At 33.6% G+C, this 27,998-nt stretch overlaps 1 protein-coding gene across 2 annotated transcripts; it reads right to left on the bottom strand.

The window, feature by feature from the left end:
• Positions 1–12: 12 nt before the first annotated feature.
• LOC148618478 (galactocerebrosidase-like) lies at positions 13–27,933 on the bottom strand. Of its 2 annotated transcripts, XM_088577463.1 has the most exons (18): positions 27,746–27,933; positions 20,604–20,672; positions 20,251–20,314; positions 17,241–17,329; positions 16,733–16,897; positions 14,853–14,891; positions 14,540–14,667; positions 12,775–12,892; positions 11,112–11,149; positions 10,349–10,473; positions 9,517–9,656; positions 8,152–8,238; positions 6,387–6,476; positions 5,970–6,111; positions 4,985–5,165; positions 2,878–3,047; positions 2,208–2,284; positions 13–1,923 (listed from the first exon to the last, which is right to left on the bottom strand). In XM_088577463.1, exons 1-18 carry the CDS (start codon positions 27,878–27,880, stop codon positions 1,705–1,707), a joined length of 2,076 nt encoding a protein of 691 aa, XP_088433589.1. In that variant the 5' UTR covers positions 27,881–27,933; the 3' UTR covers positions 13–1,704. The 2 variants fall into 2 exon arrangements, 1 of the variants encoding a protein (XP_088433589.1); XR_015921388.1 differs by lacking the exon at positions 2,878–3,047 and having other exon boundaries at positions 1,882–1,923.
• Between the last annotated feature and the right edge of the window lie 65 nt (positions 27,934–27,998).

Genomic DNA, 27,998 nt, shown 5'->3' with positions numbered 1-27,998 from the left:
ACCATAATGTCATGTATGCACATATTCTTTATTTCAATATAAACTCAAAACTTATTCAAATCAAAATTTAATAAAGTACACGAAAAAAATTTCTCATTTCTTCTTTAATAGAAACAGAATAGGTACTTTCATACTAGTCGAAGTAGACCTACGGGAAACTCTAATTAATCCAGATAAAAAATCTTAGATTGCTAATTCACAATACCACATATTCCTCCTAAAGGCTGAAGTCCATGATATGCACCTTTTCCAACAGACTTCTGCAACTACGAAATGAAAAATCTGAAAATGAAAGAAAACATTGTTCCATGAAGTATAACACTCTACAAAAATACATCAATTCCTCCAAGTGTTTCTGAGTTGTCGCCCAAGCATATAGACAGACAGACAGACAGATATATAACATAATACATCCATCAATAGTGATTAGACATGTATACATGGAATGTATATCAATAGAACAGTACAAAAATGAGTATACTTGTATTACAAAAAAAATCCCTTCAATAATCTCATAAACAGAAACAAACAAAAATTAATAATTGTATATTAATCATAACAGAATAAAACATATATCAAAACTTCTCACCAACAGTTACAATATTTCACTGCCTGTAAATAGTCATCCTATTTGTTGTTTCGAATTTCGTAAACATACATCAATAAATCACAGTATTCTATAAAATAAAACATTTGAAATTGTTTAGATTTGTACAAAGTTTTAACCACTATAATACATGCACCAATACTCCATAATAAATGTACAAAGTTTTAACCACTATAATACATGTACAAAGTTTTAACCACTATAATACATGTACTGGTACTCTATAATACATGTACAAAGTTTTAACCATTATAATACATGTACCAGTACTCTATAACACATGTACAGGTACTCTATGATATATGTACAAAGTTTTAACCACTATAATACATGTACCAAGTTTTAACCACTATTATACAAGTACAAAGTTGAAGCCAGCATAATACAGGTACCGGTACACTATAATACATGAAAAAAGTTTTAGCCAGTATAATGCATCTACCATCACAAAGTTTTAACCATTACAATAAATGTACAAATACCGCTTTCAAGAAAAGAAAATATATATTTAATAAATAATTTACTAGAATACAAAGTCAGAAATCATACCTGTTAACCTTTGGAACATGTGAGAGATTTCATGTAAACATTCAATTATTCAAAGAAAGTTTAGTCATCTTAAATAAAAACCTCCCACAAATGTTACATTTTTATGTGGGAAATTCTAAATTTTTCATTGATTTTGAGGGAATTTCCCTCCTTGTAGGAGTATGCAGAGAGTTCCTTGCACTCACCAATTCTGACTCTCAAAATCTGTTAAATTTTACAAAAATGTTTATCCAATTTTTACGAAAATTTGATATGTACAGCTTTGTATGATAACAAATACTGTTAAAATTACTAGTTAATGATTAAGTACAGATTGTGAGATATTGTGATCACAAATCTTGTTTTTATAAGAAAAAGATATTGAAAAAGTAAACTACAAGGCAGCTGAATGGACTAATTAAGAAATTTAACTTCCTTCCTCGTAAACAATGTTATGCCATCGCAGTATACTTGACCCATCAGGGACGGCATACACAATAGTAATCACAGAATTCCAGTCAGTGTCCAAATTGGTCCATTAAGAATATAAGACTCAAATGATAAAAAAATCAATATCTAGGAACAAAATACAGAGTATCAGAATCTGTTTTATATACTGTATTTTGACTTCTTTCTATGCTTGTCTCTGTATCATATATGTGTAGATTGTCATACTCAGCATATCCATAATCAGAGGTACCAAACCCAACAAATCCTGTCAGGGGAACATCCTGTATACTGGATTCACATACATACTTGTCATTTATATATACTTCTATCTGATAACCCTGAAATTGAAGTCAAAGCTTTCAATGAATTACCCTGATAAGTTACCAAACTGGCAATATAACACACCTTAGGGATATCATATTTTAATTGGCTAATCCTATAGTATAGGCATGTATTTTGAACCCGTTTTATTTTTCTTTTTTAAACCATCACCAAATCAAAAGTATTTCCTTTGACATAAGTTGTTATAATATTAATTTTTGAAGGTGTTAATTATAATGTTGAAGTTGTTATTATATTCATAATTTTAACCCTACCACTACCCATAATATCAAGTACCAACCTGTAACAGCAGTTTTATATTGTTCCATTCTTTGGTTGCCATGGGAACAGTTCCTGACTTCAATGCTGCCTTACCTCCTGAGAAAATACAAACCCTACTTTGTTTTATTAGCAGTGAGGCAATTATGGTACAACTGGTTGTTATTAGCGACATCTAATTTGTACAATGTCATTAGTTTATTTGTATTAGTGCAATACTTAAATACATGTATAAAGTTAAAAGATCTGTTAATGAAATAAGTAGTTAAGGAATGTTTCGTAAGTTATATACAATAATATGGGTCATTACTATAATAAGTGTGAACTGGCCCAAACCAGGCTATTGATTATAACCTGTTCAAAAATTAGAAACATTCCTTAAAATTTCAATTCTAATAGATGACAGTCCAAATTTAAATAATTAATTCAATGAGTATTTTTATTCTTTGAATTGTGGAATGTGGACTAATCAATGTTAATGATTGATTAATTGATTGTTGGGAGTTTGACGCAGCAATATTCAGGTGAGCAAATCAACTTTGAGGTCAGAGTACCAAGCCTGGTTATACAATATAACCAGGTCAGCTCAAAGAGAAACAACCAATCAGAGAGTTTGTTACAAATCAAATCAAATTATTTACATATAACAAATGAGATACTACTGGTTAGTATGATATTTGTAAAAGTCCTACCAATGTCATAAGTCAACTGATATGTCTGGTTGGCAGGATACAGATAGAGAAATACACCTCTAGCACCTTTGAGTTTAACCCCTCCTCTATCTATGCGAGCTGCCAAAAATACTCCCTCAGTACCATTAATCTCACTTGTCCTGACATCCATAGATACTGTGATATCTTCCCTATATTATATAGAAAAACCCATTAAAGATACAAAAGACTGGGGTATGAAGGACAGATGAACCCATCATAGATACAGAAGACTGAGGTATGAAAGACAGAGGAACACATCACAGATACAGCAGACCGAGGTATGCAGGACAGAGGAACCCATCAAAGATACAGTAGACTGAGGTATGGAGGACACAGGAACCCATCAATGATACAGAAGACCGAGGTATGGAGGATAGAGGAACCCATTAAAGATACAGAGGACAAAGGAATGGAAAAAAAGACAAGCACATTGATCACAGTATAAATACCATCATGTTTCAAAACAGGATAAAGTATAGCTCACCTGCACACATTGACAAATCATTTTTCATTGTATAAAGATCTCTGCATGAACATTTCTTAAAAGTTACAACTCATTTTCTTAAAGTTGTTTTACTCTTGATGATGAATAGAATACTGATAATAAAGAAATGAACATGAAATTTAAGTCATAAAAAATTCTAGCAGAAATCAAAAGAATGTAATCCACAGTGCCTGAAATAGCCACTCGCCCACTCACCAGTGGCGATTAAAACCTTATCTGGGCGATTGAAAAGTGCTAAAAGTAGATGAAAAGCTGGCCCAAAAAAAACTGTCTGGGCGATTGATAAAAAATCGTCAAAAAATAATTACTGCGGTTATTTTTCCAGTTGTTGGTATTTAGTCCTTTTGCATGGCATACCCGAACGTCTGATAAAACAGCCACGCTGATTGGTTGAAGAATAGAATTTAAACCAATGGGAACTCAGTTGATATAATTAATCAGAATACTTCGGATTTTATCGTAGCGATCGGGGTTTATCTTAACCGCTAACTTAATGCGGCAATGTCGAAGTAGTAAAACATTGAGCATGGACAAATCGTGGTCTTTTTTAAAGAGAACATCGACAGCCGATGAAAAGAAACAGTCAAAATATGCAAAGTAAGAACCCTACATATTATGATTACATTTTTCGGAGTTGTAGCGTGTACTGATGAGGGGGAGGACAGCACATCGAGGGAGATGGAAGGAAGGGAGGGGGCGGGATAGAGGTGAACAGGAGAGAGAGAAAGAAAAGGGGATAGAGAAAGGAGAAAAAGGGAGAGAGAGGAGAAGAGAACACCCTGCACATTTTTCAATTAACCTGTATCTTCTGTGAAATTTATTTATATTTCAGTTTTAACATGTTCAATCTATATTCAGACCCATCCATCAACAAAAATTGGGCAAGTCATAATCATTTTGGGCCAGTGACTTCAAATTTTTACAAGCCCAAAAAAAATTTTTCGGGCCAGCCTTTGGCTGGCCCTTATTTCAGGCACTGAATCCAGGGACAAAGACCAGACTTGGAAAACAGAAAAACACAACAAAGAACATAAAGTAACTAAAATAATACATACAAAGTAACAAAAGTAAATGAGCAACTCAGACTCCACTACAAACTGGGTGCATCCACCAGGTGCACCGGTAGGGTAAGCATCCTCTGCTTTTCTAGAAACACCTGCTGAGTTGCTCATAAGAAGTCAAGTTCAGGGTAGACGAAAGAGGAAAGGAAAACTATGACACATTGAACAAATCAGTTTTCATGGTGCAGATGGATACACCCTAACAATCCACAAGCTCATAATGACGACCATAAAACTTCAATCTTGTAGCAACAAAACCCTGTTTCAGAAGCCTAATTGAAAGAAGTCTAGTGCCATACAAAAGGTGCTGAAGGGATGTTGCCAAAGATGAAAGGAAAATTGACAATTCTGAATGAAAAGTCATCACGTTTGTTGTAAAGTTTAGCCAATAGTTTTCCTTTACCATCAATCTCTAAGTGTAGGTCACAATAAGAGGCTAAATCATGAAATACAGCATCAGTGAAAATTACGCTGTATATGGTATTACATTTGGTATGTCTAACAAAATAAAAATATTTACCATGCGTAATCCCCAATCAGATTAACAGTTCTCCCAAGGGTATCAGCCACATTCCAGTACACAGGCTGTTGTAGTACCATCTGGCGTAATACCATAGAATGTGATGGATCACCAGAATTGTGGACTTCAAAACACCCAAGCTGCTGAGCCATGTACTTAGGTTGATCTACCTCAGAGTACTCTGAAAAATATAGTTCACACAATGTAAACACTAAAAGTAATTAGGGAATTCGATAAGCTTTTATTTATTTTTCCCCTTCTACAGTCATAAGGATAAATTTCACACTTTCTCATTTCCCTTGGTTGTGCTCTCAAAATACTTTTGAACAGTATTTTAGTAGCTATCCACTTTCAGAATCATGCAGAGAGTGTTTTATGGGTTGATTTATTGATAATACATGTACAAGTAGTTTTATATCCTATGGCAGATACAATTCAGGAAAGGAAGTATTGATAAATTGAACAGACCATGCTTTGTACTAGTTTGACATGCTGACCCCAATTTTAATTGAGCTAGCTCACAAAATCAACATCCTGCAGGTATTGCAACTCACTCTGACACATTATTCTGACTCTGGGCCTACAGCTTGTCACTCAATCTCTTATATTCTGTGTTGAAAGATTACACATTTCTATTTTTAATATGTTGTTTTGGAATGCTTTATATTTCTTAAATTCAAAAATGAATTTTTAATTGATAGTGATTGTCTTTTCAAGGGAGATAACTTTTATCAAATCAGCACAATCTTTGGTATCTTAATTAGAACGCCTTATATAAAAAATCTAATTAATCGGTAAGTTTCATCAATAAAATGTCCTAAGAAAACTTATATCTAAAATATAAATAAAATGTATGTGACCTTTTCTAGTACGCATTACTTCGATATGTCATTCTTACAATAACAGACATTTAAAAAGGAAATTTGTACCTAGAACAATAACCAGTAACTATAAAATGAATGCACATGTCAATCTTAGTACAAACCTTCAAAATCTTCCAGATAAGGGAATGGGAATGATTTGTCAGGAGGTGGAGATGGATGACTTCCTCTATGTCCAGCAGTTAGTGTTGTCAGGGTTAATATAGTGTCAGGATCTATGTTTAAACTCAATTTTCCATTGGTTATCTGTTTAAAATAAAAGGAAATAGTATTCTGCAAGTTTTATAAATCTGATGATTAGAAGAATGCAATGCTAACTACACCTAATACTGACTGTCAAATTTTGACCTATTTTCTGCTTTCTTTAATAATTGTGAATTTACAATATTTTGATTCATCTCTCTGAGTCATTATGCCTATCTTAAGTTTAAAACATAATTCAATTTAGTCAACAATCTTGTTTTTACTCCCTGATTGTTGCACTTCAAAACAAATAAAATATACAGAATTAAAATACCCACTGCAATTTTTCCGATGTTTTCCATCATTTTAGACTCTTTTCCATTATATCCTAACCGACTCAACCATCCATTAAGATAGCCAACTTTTCCCTGTAAACATATTCATTTACATTTCTTTAAAACATCTTCAACATATAATTTGTTAAAATATTCTTTGTGCATCTACATATACAGCTTATCAAAAGAAATACTTAAAACTGTAAAATACATTATGATTTAAAAAACTAGAAGCCCTGTTTATCACAGGAGCCCCTGCCTCATTTGTTAGTAGTGTTTTTTTTTTGTAGTAAATCAAATGTGTCTGTAAGACACTAATGATGACCCGCTCGCTAGAATTGCCAAATTAGGAACATGTTTATTTTTGTATGAAGACATGGTTTGCAGATTCAGAAATCCTTCTAAGACTTGTGTTACTCATGGTCAGGGGATCAATTTGGGGATCAGAAATTCCTAAATATATGCATATCTACATATTGTATCCTGGCCACATATTGTCATGAAGTTCTCTTTGGTAGTGTCAGACTAGTTGCAATGAGAAAAACAGGACTGATGGACGTATTAATGGACTATTTCTAAATAAAATGGCTAAGTGTAGCTATCACTAATTTCTGTAATATTTCACGAAAATCAAAATCCTTTGGCCCTGCACCCCTTGATCATGTGTAGAAATATCCTGTAAACTATTTTAGATGTTGTTCAAAAACTGTACGAGGAGAAAGCCGGACAAGCCATGATCCATATATTTCTGAGTAAAATGATTAAGTGTAACTATCACCAATTTCCGTAATATTTCACGAAAATCAAAATCCTTTGGCCCTGCACATCTTGATCATGTGTAGAAATAACCTGTAAAATATTTTTGAATAGATAGCCGGACTAGCCATGATCATGTGTTATCTGGACGGACCGACGCCCGGACAGACAGACGGACAGGGGTAAATTAATATGCCCCCGACAGTTTGTCTCAGGGGCATAAAATTAAAAAAAACATATGCAACGATCCCATACTTTATCTGTATACAGCTTTATCTCATCAGAATTAACCCCATACCAATATAAACACCATAGTACCACATTACAATACTTCATTATTGGCTATTGAAGATAGTTTGTGAAAAAATAACAAATGATGTATACTTTTGCTTCACTGACAGAATGTATTTGTTGAAAAGCATCAGTAACCGAATACAAAACAAGAAGCTCCTACGAACCTGAATTGTTAACCTGGTTAAATTTCGTCTTTCAATGGCAATAAATTTAACATGAAGTTTAAATTTTATGCGATTGAAAGAGTTCGGTTTCGACTACACATGGACGTTTCCGGATCCACAGACGCTACTCCCAATTTTGACTTATTCAAAGCAACCTGTTATGTGGAAATGACATTTTTGATGTAGGAAAAATAATTAAAATAAGAATTTCCCACATAACATTCGATGTTGCTCAGAATTTATATCATATCTAATATACAACACATAAAAAATTATCTTCTGAAATGATAAGCAAGACATTGGTACCTTGATTACTCTACCATGAAGTATCCTGATAAAGTGAAGTACAAGTATCTGTATGTACAAGCAATACAACACATGTAAGTCATTAAAAAAGCATAAACAATCACCAACTAATACATTTCTGGATAATACTTCAACCTCGGATAACTCCAACTTTTTTGCTAGTCCCTTCAACTCGACTTAACAAGGTATTACTGTACTTTTTCACTTACCAGAATCTATCCCATATCAAATATTCTGTTAACACTCACCAGAATTTCTCCAAATTGAAATGTTACTGTTTGGTATGTAACATTAAACTGTGGCTGCTGGTAAAAACACACTGAATGGGTTGATGTCTACAATATACCATCATCATTAAAACACAGTGAATGGGTGGATCTCTACAATTTACCATCATCATTAGAACACACTGAAAAGGTGAATGTCTACAATAAACCTTCATCATTAAAACATACTGAATGGGTGGATGTTCAGAGAATGCTGACATCATTACAACACACTGAATGGATGGATGTTTACAAAATACCACCATCATTACAATACACTGGATGGGTGAATGTTTACAATATACCATTATCATTACAACACACTGGATAAGTGGATGGCTACAATTTACCATCATCGTTAAAATACACTGAATGGATGGATGTTTACAATACACCATCATTATTACAACACACTGGATGAGTGAATGTCTACAATTTACCATCATTATTAAAACACACTGGATGAGTGGATGTTTACAATATACCATCATCATTACAACACACTGAAAGGGTGGATGTCTACAATATACCATCATCATTAAAACACACTGAATTGTTTGATGTCTACAATAAACTTTCATCATTACAACACACTGAAAGGGTGGATGTCTACAATATGCCATCATCGCTACCATACACTGGATGAGTGGATGTCTACTATATACCATCATCCTTACCATACACTGGATGAAAGGATGTCTACAATATACCATCATCGTTACCATACACTGGATGAGTGGATGACTACAATTTACCATCATCATTAAAACACACTGAATGGATGGATGTTTACAAAATACCACCATCATTACAACACACTTGATGGGTGGATGTTTACATTACACCATCATCATTACAACACACTGAATTGTCTGATGTCTACAAAAAACCTTCATCATTACAATACACGGGATGAGTGGATGACTTCAATTTACCATCATCATTACAACACACTGAAAGGGTGGATGTCTACAATATAGCATCATCATTAAAACACACTGAATTGTTTGTCTACAATAAACTTTCATCATTACAACACACTGAAAGGGTGGATGTCTACAATATACCATCATCGTTACCATACACTGGATGAGTGGATGTCTACAATATACCATCATTGTTACCATACACTGGATGAGTGGATGTCTACAATATACCATCATCGTTATCATACACTGGACGAGTGGATGGCGGCAATATACCATCATCGTTACCATACACTGGACGAGTGGATGGCTACAATATACCAATATCGTCTTTTCACTCACTGATAAACAAAAGAAGAAACAAAACAAACAAAAATGACAGGGGTTTAAATTTAATGCTAACCTATTAAAGAGAACATACCATTGTCTCAATAATGATGGTAAAATCTTTCTGATCAGGACTAACTAGTGTCACATAGCTACCTCCATACAGAAATTTTCCAACCCCATGGCCATGTTTTAAGTATCTCCACCCAGGAGAGGTGAACTGTGTGGTATGGGCTGTAATAAATATATTAAAAAAGTATGGTAATAATCCAACATTAATGTACTAGTGATTAGTACAGATCCTTGTTAAATAATAATCAAGGGAACCAAGATTCTACTGGAAATCAAAAGAATATTATTCAAGCACAAAGACCAGACATAGAAAACAGACAAACAAAACAAAGAACATAAAGTAACTAAAATAATACATACAAAGTAACAAAAGTAAATGAGCAAGTCAGACCCCACTAAAATCTGGGAGCATGGTCCAGGCGCACTGGTAGGGTAACCGTCCTCTGCTTTTCTAGAAATGTCCACGAAGGTGCTCATAAAGAGTCAAGTCCAGGGTAGAAAAAAGGAAAAGAAAATGAGTTCATGATGACAACCATGAAACTTCTGTAGTGATTACTTCAATCTCGTGGCAACATAACCCTGTTCTAGAATCCTATTTGTAAGAACTCAAGTATGATACAAAAAGTGTGCATGAATGAAAAGTCATCATGTTTGTTGTAAAGTTTGGTCAATAGTTGTGTCTGCATATAAGGGAATTATTTTTTACTGATTATAAGTCCAATTTCATTCAGCACTTACCAGAAATTTCATGTATGTACTATTTATCAATAAATCACTATATTTAAGTAAGATCATCCTGTATGTAAAACAATTATAAAATATCATCCATATTTCACTAAGTATGTTAAACTCACCAGTGACCCAGACTGGGTTATTGACAACATAGTTTCCACTCCATGGTGAATTGGCCATCATTAAACTTTGTCTGACAAATGGCAGAGCATTATAATATCCTGTTATCATATTCCAAGCAATTGTCCTGTATAAGAAGTTAATTTTATATTTCTATCTACCTTCTTGTGATTGTAACTCTTTGATGTTTTAAACATTTATTGACTTTCAAAAAGGTTGCTATGGAAATTTATCAACCTGATAAAAGATAGTTATTACTGGTACTTCAGCATTTTATCTTTCCTGATATTACCATGCTGTTGGGTTGATAAATTACCATAGCAACCTACTCTCAAAGTCAATAAGTGTTTTATTACATAACATGATTTTGATGCACCCAAAAAAATAATAATAATAAAATATGATCATCAATTTGAATCTTGGGCAGTTCAAGGAAAATCCCATTCTATTTTTAGAAACATTTCGCACAACCTACTGTCCTGTTTTTAGATCATAACTATTTTTATATGAAATTTAGGTTGCTTGCCCACTGACTTGAAACCCCATCTCATATTCCTTATCATTCAAAACCAAGAAAATAAGACATTATTTAATAAATAATACATGTATTAACTACATCTGTTATAGTAGTTGTTACTATGTATTATATGATGGCATTAACTATTTTGAAGAATATGTTAGATTAACATACATTGATATTCAATATCCAAGTACATAGTATTAAGGAATTTAAAGAAAAACAAACTTTATAATTAAAGATCTTACCCTGAGTATAATCCATTCACATAGTTCTGATTCAGAGTCTAGAAAAACAATCAAAATTTTTATGCTTTACTTGTGGCTGATAGCAGTCACCTAGAATCTTGCTTCCACATCATCATTATATAAACTCATACTAACCCATTATGCTTCGACTTTATTATCATCACATTACATTCACCCAATATTGCTTAGCAGCTAATTCATTATCATTACACATGCCCAGCAACCTGCTCGTACATGATAATTTAAATCAAATTACTAGAAAATTTCTAGGAATTTGATTGGCTAAGAATACATCTTAACAAATCCCAAATACCCAACTTGTTGCCAGATACCCAGGTGTAATTAACTACTTCCTTGTGGTATATCACAACTTATTAAGCATCAACACAACATCCACTTCAAAGATATCAGAAAGATTTACTTGACTTGGGTAGAAGAAAAATATTTGAAACATTTTCATTACACATATTTCATTTTTGATAAGCTGTTGTATTTGTTACAATATCCTTTTTTTTTATTACAATTTATAATGTAGTTTTTAAGTACTTTAATGCATGAGTGTGAAATTTTATCATTTAAAAATTAATATTACCAACAAAGTTTAAATATTAAATTCTTTCTTGGTCATAAAAAAATTATTTTTATTGAAAATTGATGTAAATTCTATTTATTTTAAAATAATTTATCAAGAGGCACTGTTCTCAAGAGTTGTTTAACACCTCAAGTTTTTGTTTTTGTAAATTCTGAATCTGTGGTTTCTCGACACCAAATAATACTGCAACTTTCTTTGCGGGCCTCCCTCTGTCTGAAAGTTTTATATCTCCCCTTTTTGATTGAGATACATTGCTTTTCTCTTTGAAGGAGATTTTCCTTAGCAGTTATGTAAACAGTATTCACCTCATGAATGAAGATTATTTTTTACATAATTTTTTCGATTGATTAATCAGAATTCTATTCCAGAAGAATATGAGAATTGTTTCATTGACTGCCGTAAATCCCATTTCATACGAAATATCATTTTGGACAAGATCTAAAATTATCAACTTCTGGATCATCGAAAAACAAGAAAGTCACTCAACAGAGGGATTTGCATTATGGCGATCAGTTTTTCATGGTTGTTAGTCGCATTTTACAGGTTGTGGCTATATAGAGGTAAAATGGGAAATTTCTTGGGACGGATAAAAAATTGGTTATAGGCAGAAAGTGGTTCTAAGGATAGGGTCGCTAGTACAGGTCTATAGACAGAAATTGGTTCCAGGGACAGGGTCGCTACTACAGGTCTATAGACAGAAAGTGGTTCTAGGGACGGGGTCGCTACTACAGATCTATAGACAGAAAGTGGTTCTAGGGACGGGGTCGCTACTACAGGTCTTACTGTATTTAAATCTGCTTTTACAGTAGATCTGGTTGTTTCACTTTTGACTGTGTGTATAATTATCCAAGCTATATGCAAATTCACTTCATTTTGACCCTCTGAGAGTAAAATAGATATCAATGGACTAATATTGGTGATAAATTTGTTTCATACATGTACATTCATATCCCTAGATATGGAGATTTTTTACACCTTCAGCTATGCCTCAGGGTGTACTGTGGTATTTCCGGTGTAAAAAACCTCTATGTCTACGGATATGATTGTAAGTGACTTGTAATATCTACTCACCCTAGCCCAACAGCCTGCTCCTATATTATCATTATATGTACTGAAGTCTTCTGAAGCCCATAGTTGTTTCCTTGTGTTGCGAGCAGCTTGAGTTGATTCTGTTCCAGGATAATGGACTCTTTAAATTAAAACAGACAACAAATGCTACAAATCATTTACCCATTCTTTAGACAATTCAGATAAAAATTATAAAATTTAGAATTTCCTTACTATTTGATTCCACACACGATAAAAAACTTTAATGAGTTTAACCATTATATAATAAAAATAAATTATTCATGAAATTTTCTGGAAATTTAATCTTAAAAAGCTAACAATTTAGGGATAACAGTCAATAAAATGCTTCTCTGGGCACAGCTTGATATGACCTCAGACAGTCGGGGCAAGTATGGACACATCTCATTTAAACTTGATACAGCTTTGAATTTTGATTATGATTAGATATTTTAGATATTTGACACAGGATAGAAATTTGACAAGAATGGAAATGGTCACTTTTTGGCTCCTTTCTCCTAAATGGTTACAGTCAAAACCTCCAAAAACAATCTGAACCTTCCTTTTAAAAGTATGGTACCTTGTGGTACAAAGTAAAAGTGATCAATTCCCTTTTACTTAAATTATCATCCAAAACTCTAAAAAAAATCATGTTTCTGGCCCTGGTGTGACCTCTAGTTACTTGACTAAAGGCACAACCACAAAAATCAATCCAAGTCTTCATTTTGTTAAATGGCACTTTGTAGTAAAATTTAAATGACATGCATTCACTTTTATTTAATTATCATCCAGAAATAAGAAAAAAATACTTGTTTCTGGTCCATTTGTGGTCCCTTATTCTTACTTGGCTCTAACCCAAAAAAATCAATCCCATTCTTCATTTTATGGTATGGCATCTTTGGTAAAATTTATATGAGATCACTTCACTATAACTACAATTGTTGTCCAAACTTAGGGAAAATGCTTGTTTCAGGCCCCTTTATGGCCCCTAAATCAAAAACAGGTTCTAGTCTTAACTCCCCAAATCAATCACATTCTTCCTAAAGTATTATGGTACTTTGTGATACAATTTCTGAGAGATCTGTTAACTAAAATCAAGTTATTGTCTGGACAGCAGAAAAATGCTTGTTTGGGGCCCCTTTTTTTTGGTCCCTAATTTCTAAAATGTTCAAGTCTTAACTAAAAATCAATCCAAGTCTAATTGTTGTAGTATAAACATTGTGGAACAATATCATAGACATTCCTATGCTTTTACTAGCATTATATAGTTCAAATCTATGAAATGCTTATTTTTTCCCCATTTTGGCCTCATATTCTAAAACAAATTAAGCTATAACCCCCAAAAATCAATACCAATCTTTTGTAGTTTGAAAGAATTTTGTAAAATTTTAAAAAGATCAACCAACGAATATTTAAATTATCACACAATTGTCAAATGATAACAATGACAACAGTAACAACACGGACAACGAAAACAGTGCCATACCATTATATATGACTGAAAATTTTTGGGGTAATATAAAAACTGCCAGGATCTGCTTGGAGAAATCCACAATTATGGTAGGAATAACTTATATTACAAAATGTAGCTTTTTCTTTGAAAATTGAACAACTACTGAATGTATTCCAAAAAAGATTATAAAGAAGAACCTAGTTTCTTATCAATGATAATCTCAAACTACTTTCCCAATAGATGCTATGACACACATTAATGCTTTGTTGCATCAATAACAAACTCTTTCACTCTTCTAGGTTGCAGAGAACTACCTACCCAATATATTCTATGGCAGACATCAGTGCACGATCCTTTTCCATATCATTGACAATCTCAAATCCTCCATCAACAGCCACTATTTTAACAAACTGAAAACCATGTTCATCCAATTTTGCTCTTAATATCTAAAGAAATTGAAAGTATTATTTCACAAAAAATGTACTCTTTTAAATTCTTCACAAATGAGCTTTTCTGAAGGAAGTTAAATATGAAGTCTGAAATTATGTAATATAAATCAATAGCTTTTGGTTAAATCAGTTATAGACATTTTACATTGACATCAATTTTTCTCACTAATGCTGAGCTTTACCTTAATGTAGGTAGTATTGTATGCCAACTCATTCCAAATCTAAAAAATAAACATTATTTTGAAATAAAAAATTATATGTGAAGACAATATTAATCTTATCTGTGCAATGTTATCAACTACAAACTAGTCTATTTGTGAGCTGCTACTTTTTAAACTTTAAAATAAAGATAAAGGTTTGCATATCACTCCTCTTATTTTCTAGAAAGCAACCATATCTTTAATGCATATCTGTAGGTAGTGTACTCCAAATGTGTAGTTCCATAAATAAATAAGCCATTAGTTAAGCCATATAAGCTTTAGCATTCACAGAAAATTACAATTATCTCCATTTACAAGCATCTATCTATCCAACATTCCTGTTAAGTTTCTACACATCTACATATCCAACATTCCTGTACAATTCCCACACATCCACCTATCCAACATTCCTGTTAAGTACCCACACATTCAATTATCCAACATTTCTGTTAAGTTCCCACACATCCACCTATGAAAAATTTCCGTTAAATTCCCACACATCCAAGTATGACACTTTCTGTTCAATTCTTACACATTCAATTATCCAACATTTCTGTAAAGTTTCAACACATCCACCTATCCAACATTCCTATTAACCCTTGTCGTGCTATGCCCGGACATGTTCAAGATTGGACAATGTTCCACTTTATCGGTTCTGGCAGTGTAAATGTGAGTTTTGGAAAGAACAATTTGTGTCCATCTGCAAGCAGCCTGACTTTGCTTTAAAATGAGGCTATCTGATATAGAGTTTGTTAATAAATAATGACTTGAAAGCTAAGAGAAGAGGTCACCAGTTTCAGCTGTCAAAAAAAATGAGATTTTTTGGGAGGTAGGGTTCATTTCTCGAACCCTCGCCAGACCAGAATTAATCTGTAGTACTCTATTATGCCTGGAAACTAAATAAGAATGATTTTTGTCACCACAATTTCGATGTCAACCCCTTGTATTGACTACTTCCAGTTTACAGACAAACAGAGGCCAAAAAATTGGAAAAAAATCCTCATTTTATCACATGAATGACCCTTCAGGGGGCTCCTGACCCCCCACTCGTGACTGTAACACACTTTATTTGGCTTCAGTAGCCTTCACAGTCTTCAGATTATAGAATGAATGTGCTTTGGTTCCCAATTTATTCCCGTTGAACCCCACAGGTAGCAAATAATGACCAGAAATGGACAAAAATTACCATTTTCGAGCAACAGACCCATTTTCACCCGTTGGCCCACCCACCTGTACAACATTCCTATTATGTTCCTGCACATCCTCCCATCCAACATTCCTATTAAGTTCCTACATATCCACCTGTCCAACATTTCTGTTAAGTTCCCACACATTCACCTGTACAACATTCCTGTTGAGTTCCCACACATTCACCTGTACAACATTTCTGTTGAGTTCCCACACATTCACCTGTACAACATTCCTGTTAAGTTCCCACACATTCACCTGTACAACATTCCTGTTAAGTTCTTGCACATCAATCTACACAACATTCCTGTTAAGTTCCCATATATATTCACATATACAACATTTCTGCTAAATTTTGAAATGCTTATTCTTAGTTTTTTCCACATAAGGCTATCAATTTGAATTTAAACATTTTCTGTTGCATAATACGATTAAGGTTAAAATTTATTTTGACTAGACTAACAGTAATAAGTTACAAATATTAACTGTAACTATGTTGACCAGACTATAGACTATGGATACCTTACCCATACGAAGTGTATATCTAAGTCATGGTATAGACTATGGATACCTTAACCCTACAAAGTTTATATCCAAGTCATGGTATAGACTATGGATATCTTACTCCTACAAAGTGTATATCCAAGTCATGGTAAAGACTATGGATACCTTACCCCTACAAAGTTTATATCTAAGTCATGATATTGTTTTGCACCCTTTATCCATCTGATGATGTAAGTAGCTGTTGTGTTGACATTATAGTAAGGATTATGGGTACCATTACCGATCCAACCAGGCCATCCCCATGGTAATCCATACAGTAAAATATCACGATTCCTCTGTTGAAAAAAATGGTGAAAGATGTACAGAGGATTGTTACAAATAACAATTTAGTGTCAATTCTTGATTTAGATCATTGACAACAATAAAGGTAACAAGTAATTAATGTAAATTCTAGGATTTTTGAAAATTTTTCCTGTGTGGTCCATTAGTAAAAACATGTTTTGACTCCTGCTGATTTCATTTTACAGAATTAAAATTGTAATTTCTGTAAACCTATTAATACCAGTAACTCTAAGAGACTTCTCAATGGATTTAAGCTTAAATGTAACCACTATAGATAAAAGGAAGGGTATTTTACAACTGATCTATTTTAAATCACTTAACTTTTGATTTTGGTACCTTTTTTGCTTCTTTCATTATCCACCATTCATATCCTCTATTGCAATTTTCATCCCAGCTGTTATGTTGATGGGAGGCTTCACTTCCCTCTGAGATAACCACAAAACTTTAAATGACTTAAACAGATTTCGATACAGGAAACATTTGGTCAACAAGTAACAATATATTAAAATGTCATTTGATTCATGGCAACTTCAGTTTTTGCATGGAACAAAAAATTAACAATGACAACAACAACTTCATACCTGCCAACTTAAACAATTTAAGCGTATTTTCATGATTTTGACCATTTGTCCCACTAACACAATTTTGAAGGTAATTTTTTTCCCAAAATTATTTAGAAACCCAGCAATGAAGCCCCAAAATTTGTGTTTCAATCTCAATTTGATTAGCAGAGCCATAAGTCTTACAAAAGGTGTTAATTGCTGTCTAAACAGGTATGGGTATGTTGTATGACAGGTACATAATCTATGATAAGCAATCAGCTGATCAGGGTTATTGATGATGATTGACAATTAGAAAATGAATCTTGATTAGATCTACCACTATTAAAAGAATAGCCAATCATTTTCTTGAGATTTATTTCTACTGCACAATTAATTTGCCGAATACTGTCAAATTAAAAAATCTAAATTTGAAGAACCACATGCATAAAAATTATAAAACTACTATAGTTTATGGAAAATGTGTTACCTCCCTTACATTATTTTTTTTTACATTTTCTGTTTGCAATAGTTATCAGAAACCTTTTAAATGGTGATGATTTCTTTAATATTTGATATATTTCCTTATTTACTGCACCTCATGGTGAAATGAAAAGACAGAATGTCAAATTTTCAATCATACAAGTAAAATGAAAAATGTCCTTTCATACTAGAGTATTTGTCTTACATTACTACAGTAAAATCCATACAAAATGTATCACGAAAATGTCCACTCACACATTGCCCCACCTAAAAAACCCCATGAGGATTTCCAAAAGTTGGTGTTAGTTTTTCCTTGCCCCACCCCTATAGAAGTGGTGGATCCTTATCTGTTCACATTACATAGCTACAAAAAAAGTTACAGGTCATAATGGTTACAATTTTTTAACAAACAACAGCTGGTTCATAAGAGCCTGAATCCCTCAACTGTTCAGTATTGAAAATACTGCCATATTGAGCTCTTTATATCATTATGTATTTATATAAAATGTTGGAAATGCCATCATAGTGTTTAAAAACCTCAAAGTCCTACTATGCCCCATTATTCAATGGCTTTGGAGATATATGCAAAAAACTACTATCTGACTCCTATGTTCTATTTTTAGTAACAGTAGCCATAATTTTTTGACGGATCAAAAATCCCCACATCAGTTCTATACAGGATACACCAAGAAACATTCATACCAAGTTTGATTCCAATTGATCAAATTATATCAGAGGAGACGATATTTGAAAGAAATAACATTAAAAATAGCAAAAATCATTGAGAAAGGGCAATATCTCAAACATGGCTTAACAATTTTACCCAATGTCAGAATTTAGCTAAACCTAACGGTTTAGGAGATATATGCAAAAAACTTCGGTCTGACCCTTATGTTCTATTTATAGAAACTGTGGCCATGTTTTTCCACGGATCAAAAATCCTCACATTAATTCTATGCAGGATACCCTAGGAACATTCGTACCAAGTTTAGTTTCATTTAGTAAAGTAGTGTCAGAGAAGAAGATTTTTGATAGAAATAAATTTAAAAATAGCAAAAAATGTTGAAGAAAGGCAATAACTCCATCAATGGATTAAAACAAAAATTTGACCGTGGATAGATCTCATCATTCTCAACTCTTTTCCCCATGTCGGAATTTAGCTAAACCTAACAATTTTGGAGATACATGCAAAAAACTATTGTCTGACCCCTATGTTCTATTTTTAGTAACAGCAGCCATGTTTTTCAACAGATCAAAAGTCCCCACATCAGTTCTATGCAGGATACCCCAAGGAACATTCATACCAAATTTGGTTACAATCCGTCCAGTAGTATCAGAGGAGAAGAGTTTTGAAAAATTGTTAACGACAACAGACAACGACGACAACGATAGAAGACGATGGACACCAAGTGATGGCAATAGCTCACATAACCCAGTTCCAGAAGCCTAACTGTAAGAAAAAAAGTCTGTGTAGATATGGCAAGCTTGGGAGTAATGATATGAAAACTACATAAGCAGACGCCAAAGGGATGTTACATTCTTTTGATTACTGCTATAACCTTGGTTCCCTTGATTACTCTTTCATGGTACAATAATCAAAACCTGTAATCTGTGCATACACTAAGAAACAATCATACCTACTTTCATTGACTTGAAGATTTTGGAAATTCAGTTTCAACATTCTTAAATATTTGTTACATTTCCTCATATACTGTACCTCATGGTATGCATATAATGAAAAGTAAGAGTTGCCAAAGTTTCTCTCAATCTGTAAACAAGACACTGTACAGCATCATGCTGCCACATATACTACTTGAAACTTATTTAGGCCTCAAAATACTTGCTGAACTGTAAAACTTCAAGTTCAAACATGAATACTAACTCCCCTTCAACTGACATAAATGGAAAGAAGGAAACACGTGTTAAATGTATAAATTTTCAAATAGTAGAAATGAATTTGAATGTAAATAAAAGTTTTCTCATTTATTTTTTTGAATTTGAAAATAAAATTCTAAATTTTAAATAGGTTTGGAGGAATCCAACACGAAGAAGGGGCTTACAAACTTCAATCTATTATAGTGCATGCACATGTTATTCAACTGAAAAAGGTCCTCAAATGCTATAGTGATTGTCTAATTCATACAGTAAAACCTACACAGTTTGCAAAATATGTCACGAAAATGACGATAAGCTCACATGGCCTTATAGGTCATGCAGGTGAGTAAAAACCTGGTTTGCAGCGAATTATCATCTAGCCTAATTAGCAAATGTCAGCATTTCGAAATACATGTCCTTCCATCAGTTCAGAGTTGAAAATTACTTACCTCCACTCTGTGAATCGCCTCCTATTTCTATTTTTAAAATCTGAAGACTAGCACCAAAATGTGGCTGGAAATGGATAAAAAGTTAAATAATTAAATGCATTACTTAGTGCAAATATTGATGTGTTACAACATTATATATCAGACAATTTGATATTACTTCAATCTATAAATGAATTCTGCAAAATAGTAATACTAATGTTCATTAACATAATTTTTCATTAAGAAATTTGATCATACATTTTTTGTACATGTACAATGTATATAAGTTTTACTTTCATTTTAAAGATGAAATGACTTAAATCTTTCACCAGTAACATGCAACTAAGTCCATTGAAAATAAGGCTTTCTGTTACCTTAAACAAGTAATCAAGGATTTCATTCCTTTCTTTCTCTGGATAATTCTTTACTAGTAGAGATGTTGCCTAAAAGATAGGGAAAAAGTACTACATTTTCACACAAGATCCTTATCACACACAACAACTTATGAAAATTAAATATATTACATGAAACTACAAACACTACAAATGTATACCCAGTAAACTAGAACTAGATCAAACCACAGAAACTCATCAACAGTACAAATGTGTATATACCCAGTAAACTAGAACTAAGTCAAATCACACAAACTCATCAATGTTGTGTGAGCTTATGAAGGGTGTCAGATGCTTTTTTTGTGAGTTCTTTCTTTTTACAATCTATGGAATATCGCAATAGCATAGTATTTTGAACTACATGTCAAAAGGTACTCAGGCTACTTTAAAACACATTACTCCTGACACAGTCTAAAAAATGTAAAAAATGCACTAAGAAGTCCCTCAGAATGGGAAAATTCAATAACCTATCTATTTTATTTCCAAGTTTGATGTTCAATACGTATTGCTCTTATTGTTTCATCCAATTTCATAAAAAGTCAAAATTTACTGTCAAATTCTATAATTGTTATTTAGTTACCAGTCTATTACTCTGAGAAAAGTAATTTACACTGATTAATTTCTCCAAATACACAATTTTTGCAATTTTTGTTAATTTTTGTATCTCTAATTGTATTTTTTTTCACATATTTTAAGATGAGAAAGTTAACTGTAAAAACAAATGACATGTATAATTATGCTGGTAATGATTCCAGATTTAAAACCTTAAAACTTAAATTATTAATGACAGGTGTTCTATAAAGTCTAGCAAACAGCAGGTGTTCTAAAAAGTTTTGCAAAGAGCAAGAGTTCTATGAAGTCTTACACAGAGCAGGCATTCTATAAAGTCTTGCAAAGAACAGGTGTTCCATGAAGTTTTGCAAAGAGCAGGTGTTCCATGAAGTCTTACACAGAGCAGGCATTCCATAAAGTTTTGCAAAGAGCAGGTATTCTAGGAAGTCTTGCACAGAGCAGGGGTTCTATAAAGTTTTGCAAAGAGCAGGTGCTCTATGAAGTCTTACACAGAGCAGGTGTTCTATGAATTCTTACACAGAAGAGAGTCTGAAACATAAATGGTGCAAAATCATTCTGTCAGAAATGATTCTGTAGTGATTGTTAGAATTTTAAACACAGACAGAGCAGGTATTCTATTTAGTTTTGCACAGAGTAGGTGTTCAAGGAAGTTTTACACAGAGCAGGTGTTCTATAAAGTCTTGCAAAGAGCAGGTGTCCTATGAAGTTTTGCAAAGAGCAGGTGTTCTATGAAGTCTTGCACAGAGCAAGTGTTCCATAAAGTCTTGCACACAGCAGATGTTCTATAAAGTCTTGCACAGAGCAGGTGTTCTATAAAGTCTTACACAGGGCAGGTGTACTAAGAAGTCTTGCACACAGCAGGTGTTCTATAGTCTTACACAGGGCAGGTGTTCTAAGAAGTCTTGCACAGAGTAGGTGTTCTATTAAGTCTTACACAGTACAGGTGTTCTAAGAAGTCTTGCACAGAGCAGGCATTCTATGAAGGTGGTGCATCATCAAAATTGTTACTAGTAAATGAGACTGAATAGTGCAAAGTCTGAAATTATATTACAGTAATCAAAGTGGGGGGAAAATATTTTCTCCTTAAGTCTGTGTTGCACTGCAACACAGTTAACCTCCTATGATTTTTTTTTAGCTACTCCTGTTAATATGCAGCATTTAGATGATATATAGTCTTCTTCTTGTAATAGTTAAAGTAGAAGCTTTTTAATACATTGTTCTTAGTGAAATTAGAATTGGAGCCTAAGGAGAAGTGACATCAGTGGTCTGTTGACTTAAATGAAATGCATGACACAATATCATTTTTCTTAAAAGTGTTAAAATTTAAATTCTTTAAAGTCATAGGAAGAGTGATGCACAATTAAAATTCTCTCTAAAACATTTTTTCTTAAAATCAGCTGAATGTGTGTCATTTTGGCTGTTTGTGCGTGGTATGGTGGTCTGTTCGAGTGCACTGTATCATGCAACACCTCCTTTTTAAGCACTCTAGGTCTTCTGTCGGGTTACCTCACCCTTAGCTTCTGAACAAAAGTTCTGATACTGGAAGTACAGGAAGAAAGTTACAGATTCCTGGTTCTGGATTTTCCTTGAGGTTGTGTCCAGAAGCCTTTCCTTGTCTAAGGGTGTAGCCGCAAGGCAGCGCAGGTTTTAGAAGTTTTCCTTCTCCTAGATGGGCTACCCTCCAAGGTTTACGAGCCCCATCCACCCAAGGCTATCTAGTTTTAAGGCACTATGACTCGCCTTCGCTCCTTTTCCAGTCAATCGAAACAGCCGGACCAGGTCCACCAGTTGGTAAACCTGTTGTGAAGATTGGAGTTGGACTTTAGTTGTCAGAGGTTGTTTGAGACGCACGCCAAAAGGAGCATTTAAAATGATATTGAGAGCCCATTCCCAAAACCACCCCTTGGCTTTGACAACCTTCCGTGACCAGCAGAATGTGTGATTTTGACTGATTTTCATTTCTGATGGGTTTAAGAAATGTACAGCCAGCCATTGTACTCAGAAAAAGTGAATTAACAATTGTGCTATACCCACGTTGTAAAGGCTACTGCAGCTTACGATAAAGAACAGCGTTCTTGTTGGGTCACGGTGTGACATTGCCAGCATTTCTTGGGGCTTTGTTTTTTTTGTTTTGTTTTACCCCTGTCAGTGTGTTCCCTCTATATTCTTACTTCACTCAATGTGATACGTGTATATATTTTAATTTGATGAGAATCCTGCCATTTGATTGGTTTGTTGACAAAAATCAACATTGTTTCAATTGTATAAATAACTTGCTATTTAGGCCACGCCCACCTTTTACAGAACTACTTTTTGCTTGTCAACATCCGAAAAGTTTTCAGTCACATTGTAACGTTGAAACGTTTTTGTGACAATAAATTATTAACTAACTTTATGTCCGCCAGGTTTATGTCAAATTCCTGCTTAAATAACTGTGTCTTCAATTTTTGGAAAATAACTGAACATTTCCTGGTGATGAAATGACAGCGTCTTGCCGCTGATTTTAAAATGGCCGCCATTTTGTTTACTAGAACTACTACACAGCTGGAAAATTAAAGTGCTTTTACTCAGTGTTAATAAAAGTCATGGATATATCATTTTTTAAAATTTTTAATTAAAATATAATGAATGTATTCAATTTCTGATTAGTTTATATGCTATAACCTAATTTGGGTCCATTCACGCTGAAACATGAACAGACCCAAATTAGGTTATAGCGTATAAACTAATCAGAAATTGAATACATTCATTAAGTATCATAAATTTTGTTGACTTTATTTTTGCATTTATAATATTACATAAATACATGAAACTATTTTCTATATGTGTGGTTAACTTATCTATAAATTTGTTCTATCTATGTTAATGTAATCTCAATATGATGGAAATAAAGAAATGAATGAATGAATAAATGTTAGTATTTTATTGCATTTCTAATGGTTCTTACAACTTGCTTGTAGTAATACTTTTTAATCTTACCAAGTTAAGAAAGATTTGAGAAAACATAAGGAAGAAATTTGAGAAAAATTTAGTCCAGCTCCAATATGAAGTATAAGAATTCTAATTTCTGAAAATTCAGCTCACATTACTATTTATGTTTGCATCTAGTTACCAGTTAACCACCTATACTGCATTAAGTATGTACAATACCAAGTTTTTTGTTGACTATTATTATTGAAGTCTTATTCTTTTGTTGCAGAGATGCCGTGTGCTTAGATCAGCCAGCCCACCCCCAGCAGGCAATGACACATTTTTGCTAAGTTCAGACACAGCCTTGAACTCTGAACTCCTAGCACATTTTGCAGTGCAAAAAAACAACAGGTCGTCTACTCCACATGAAGAAGCATTGCTACCCACCACATTGACCAGAAAACCAACTACGTGTAAGCCAGCAAAACCCATCCACACATCTGCAGCGAGAAGACAACTCCTTAAAACCAGTGACACATCTCCAGCACCAAAACAACCAACAGCAAACATACATATACCAGCTCAATACAAATTACAGCTGCCATTGACAAATTATCTCCGATGGTCATCAACAAGAGTGTGGTAATTAACCTCCTATATGCCACAGGGCCACTTTGGGCCACTTTCAATACTACATTGTACCTTTCAGTGCCAGGCAGTGGCCCAAACTATTTTTGTATTGCGGGTCGTGTCACAAAAGATGACATCACTGAAAACTGAAATGTCTGGTGGTGCTCCGTCAGTCTGGTTTTGGGTATTTCCACCTGAGCAAGAAAAAGATAGAGCATTTCTTGGATTACCATACGGACCTGTTCATATGCCGAGACAAGATGCCAAACCGTTCCCATATTTTTATCTTCTCTTTTCCTAGAATCTCATGAAACAATTTGTTAGACAAATGAACAGGTACTTTCTGTTTTCAGTTCAACAAAAAAATTTGATCACCGAATGCTGAAATGGACCAGTCAAAGTTTGAACACAATTTAATGTATGACAAATTAACATGTTATCTATGACATAGTAAGAACACATTTAACACAATGTGAATATGCTCATAAATGTTTACAATGTACTTAAATTTCCCAACTCATACCGGTAAACTGCAATGTGTTGTATAAGTTTCAGTGACATGATGTTAATTTGTCCATTCATCCATCCGTCCATGCTCAAGTCAGACCATCATTTCATTCTTCTGTTCATTTCCAGATATCAGCATACTGTGATTTTTTTACCAGAATAGAACAACCAAACAAATCAAATTAAGTACAACCAGAGCAAATAAATAATCATCTTCTGAAATGTTACTAAAATACCTCACTTTATCTCTATTCCATAGGTCAGCTTCAGAGTTATGCAAATTAACAGTTACTTCACAGTTATGCAAAGTCAAATTTCTGGAAATTTTTCTAGAAAGAATTTGTGGAAAACTAATGGAAAAGTTGGACTTGTTGAATTAAAGCATATCTGGCAATTTTATTCAATATGGGCTTGAACGAAAAGGCATGCACATGTATAGGAGAATACTGAAACACAAAACATATTGTAATTGACACCTTTGTTTTGACATGTAATATCAAGAAACCGGTTACAGAATATTTTTAAATTTCTACATTTAATTGACAGCAGGTAAATCCTGATGCAGAATGATATCAGTTATAACCCTGCATCTAGAATACAGCCACTTATTGACTTCATAAATAAGAAATTCATGTATTATTATAAGCCAAGTTGAGACTTGCCAGTTGATGTATCTTAAATGGGAACAAAGGGTTGGACATTGGTATTGCAATACATCCCAACCAAGAAATAGAGGTTCAGAATTAAGTTCTGGATGTTATGCGAGTCTGTAACCGGTTATGTTCTCTAGATAATCATTTACCAGTACTTCCCGCTAAAATTCTGCAGGGCATGAATGTTATTCTCAAATTACTCAGAGGGCCAGGACTATTTATGAAATGGCTTCATGTTTTTTGCAGACAATTTTTTTTTGTCTGTTGCATTAACGAAAACTCTTTGGCAGCAGTGTACTTTTTTTACTGGAACAATAAAATAAACCAGTCAAATAAACCAATGCCAAGATGTTTATGCTTGTCAAAGAAGCTTTCTTCTTTGAGCATATACATTGCAAAGAAGCTCCATGACGTAATCAGAGTTGCCTCTTCATACTTATATAATGCTGCATGTAGATCATTGAACAATAAACTAAAAATCATTAATGCGTACAATACCTTTATGGGCGGAGTTGACCTTTCAGGTCAAATGATGGCATCATATAATGATCATTGTAAAGGTTGTAAAGTTTGAAAAAATGTAGTATTATATATTTTTCAACAGATTCTACTGAACCCATATTTGTTATATTTCCAAAATACAAGTGACAATCCTATAATGTCTAGACCAGCTTTCATCAAACATGTCATTGAAAGCCATTCTGAGGACCCCTTAATGGGAAAAAATCCACAAATTGGGAGAAGAAAAATAAGAAAAATCCTCTTTGAAAAATATGAAGACTGCATAGCCTGTTCAAATAGGTAAAATGGACTTTGTTGGAGGTCAAGAACAGAATGCTCTTGCTGCATAAAAGGAGTGCACATGACGTGTTTACAAAGACTTGAATGTTAAAACTTAAGAGTGATCATGATTTTGTTAATCTGATTCAATAAATATTTATATGGAAAAGTAATGATGCTGTATTTCATGTAAACTATTTAAAAGTATTAATCACATCCCTTCAGACTTTTAACAATGATATTTTAACAACAGAAGAAACAATTTACAAATCTATACAAAAAGTAATAAAAATAGATGAAACCTTTACTCATATTAAAACTAGATGAAACCTTTACTCATATTATTTTATACAAATATAAAGTGATCCATTTCCGCCTACAATACTGTTAAAATGGTAACAAAAATATGTGCAGAAAAGTGACACACAAAAAAACAAACAACAACAGAAACAAAACAAAATATAATGGAATGTTACAGGGCAGAGATTGAACGGACAGAGTATTGACCCGAGTAAACAGTACGATGATGTCAAAAGTTAAGGTACAATTCAGATTGTGACAGGTACATGTATGGTTTGAATGGAATTAACTTGGGCCACTCCAAGGCACTGAAAAGAAGTGTGGGCACAAAAACTCTGGCATTCAACATGCTGTGTGACTTGCCTGGAAAACCAAGTGACAGATACAAATGTTCATGTACAAATGTATAAGGAAGGTCATGGATAACCAGAGACAGAGTTCTATGCTTTCATCTTTTACTGAGAATGCTAAACCATAGCACACCAATGAAGTCACACAGCAAGAAGATTGACAAATTGATATAATCACTGGAGGTCTTGCAGGAGAAAATTTTAAATACGTAGATTCGTGTCTCATAGTCATACACAAAAGAAAACATTTTTTTTTTCGGGAGATTGATCTTCTTCGCGTGAGTGCACCACAGGCGCTTGTTTCTGTTTTTTTTTTTTTTTTTGTGGGGGAAATACTATCAACCCCTGTTTGATAGTATTTCCCCAACAACAGACAGAAACAAGTGCCTGTGGAGTGCACATATGAATATTATTATTTTACCCCTCCTCCACTAATTGCACCTATGCCATCAAACCGCCTGCCAAAACCCGACGTAGTATCAATGATATAATCAGCGTTCAGTGTAGCATGTTCGTGAGCTAAGGCAATCAAGACGATTAACAAACATAAACTCATCGTTTTCCCCCGAGTTTTTACTGACTGGAACTTTCTTAGATTCCTCTACAATGAAAAATGGAAAAGAGCATACCGGGAACCGGTTCATTTCTGTAACATTTGCTACGTATAAAGAGTA

The sequence above is a fragment of the Perna viridis genome, chromosome 4 (assembly GCF_037379345.1).
Source record: "Perna viridis isolate PV_CMFRI_1.1 ecotype Kerala chromosome 4, ASM3737934v1, whole genome shotgun sequence".
In the NCBI taxonomy this organism is placed as follows: Eukaryota; Metazoa; Mollusca; class Bivalvia; order Mytilida; family Mytilidae; genus Perna; species Perna viridis.
This window is presented reverse-complemented; position numbering and strand designations above follow the sequence as displayed.

Excerpts from the sequence above, each read along its gene's own strand:
- LOC148618478 (XM_088577463.1), bottom strand. The coding sequence starts at position 27,880 with ATGAGTTTATGTTTGTTAATCGTCTTGATTGCCTTAGCTCACGAACAT. Across the intron at positions 14,892-16,732 it reads TAGATATAAACTTTGTAGGG|ATTTGGAATGAGTTGGCATA; the intron begins GTAAGGTATCCA and ends TTTATTTTTTAG. Across the intron at positions 2,285-2,877 it reads TCAGTTGACTTATGACATTG|GAGGTAAGGCAGCATTGAAG; the intron begins GTAGGACTTTTA and ends GTATTTTCTCAG.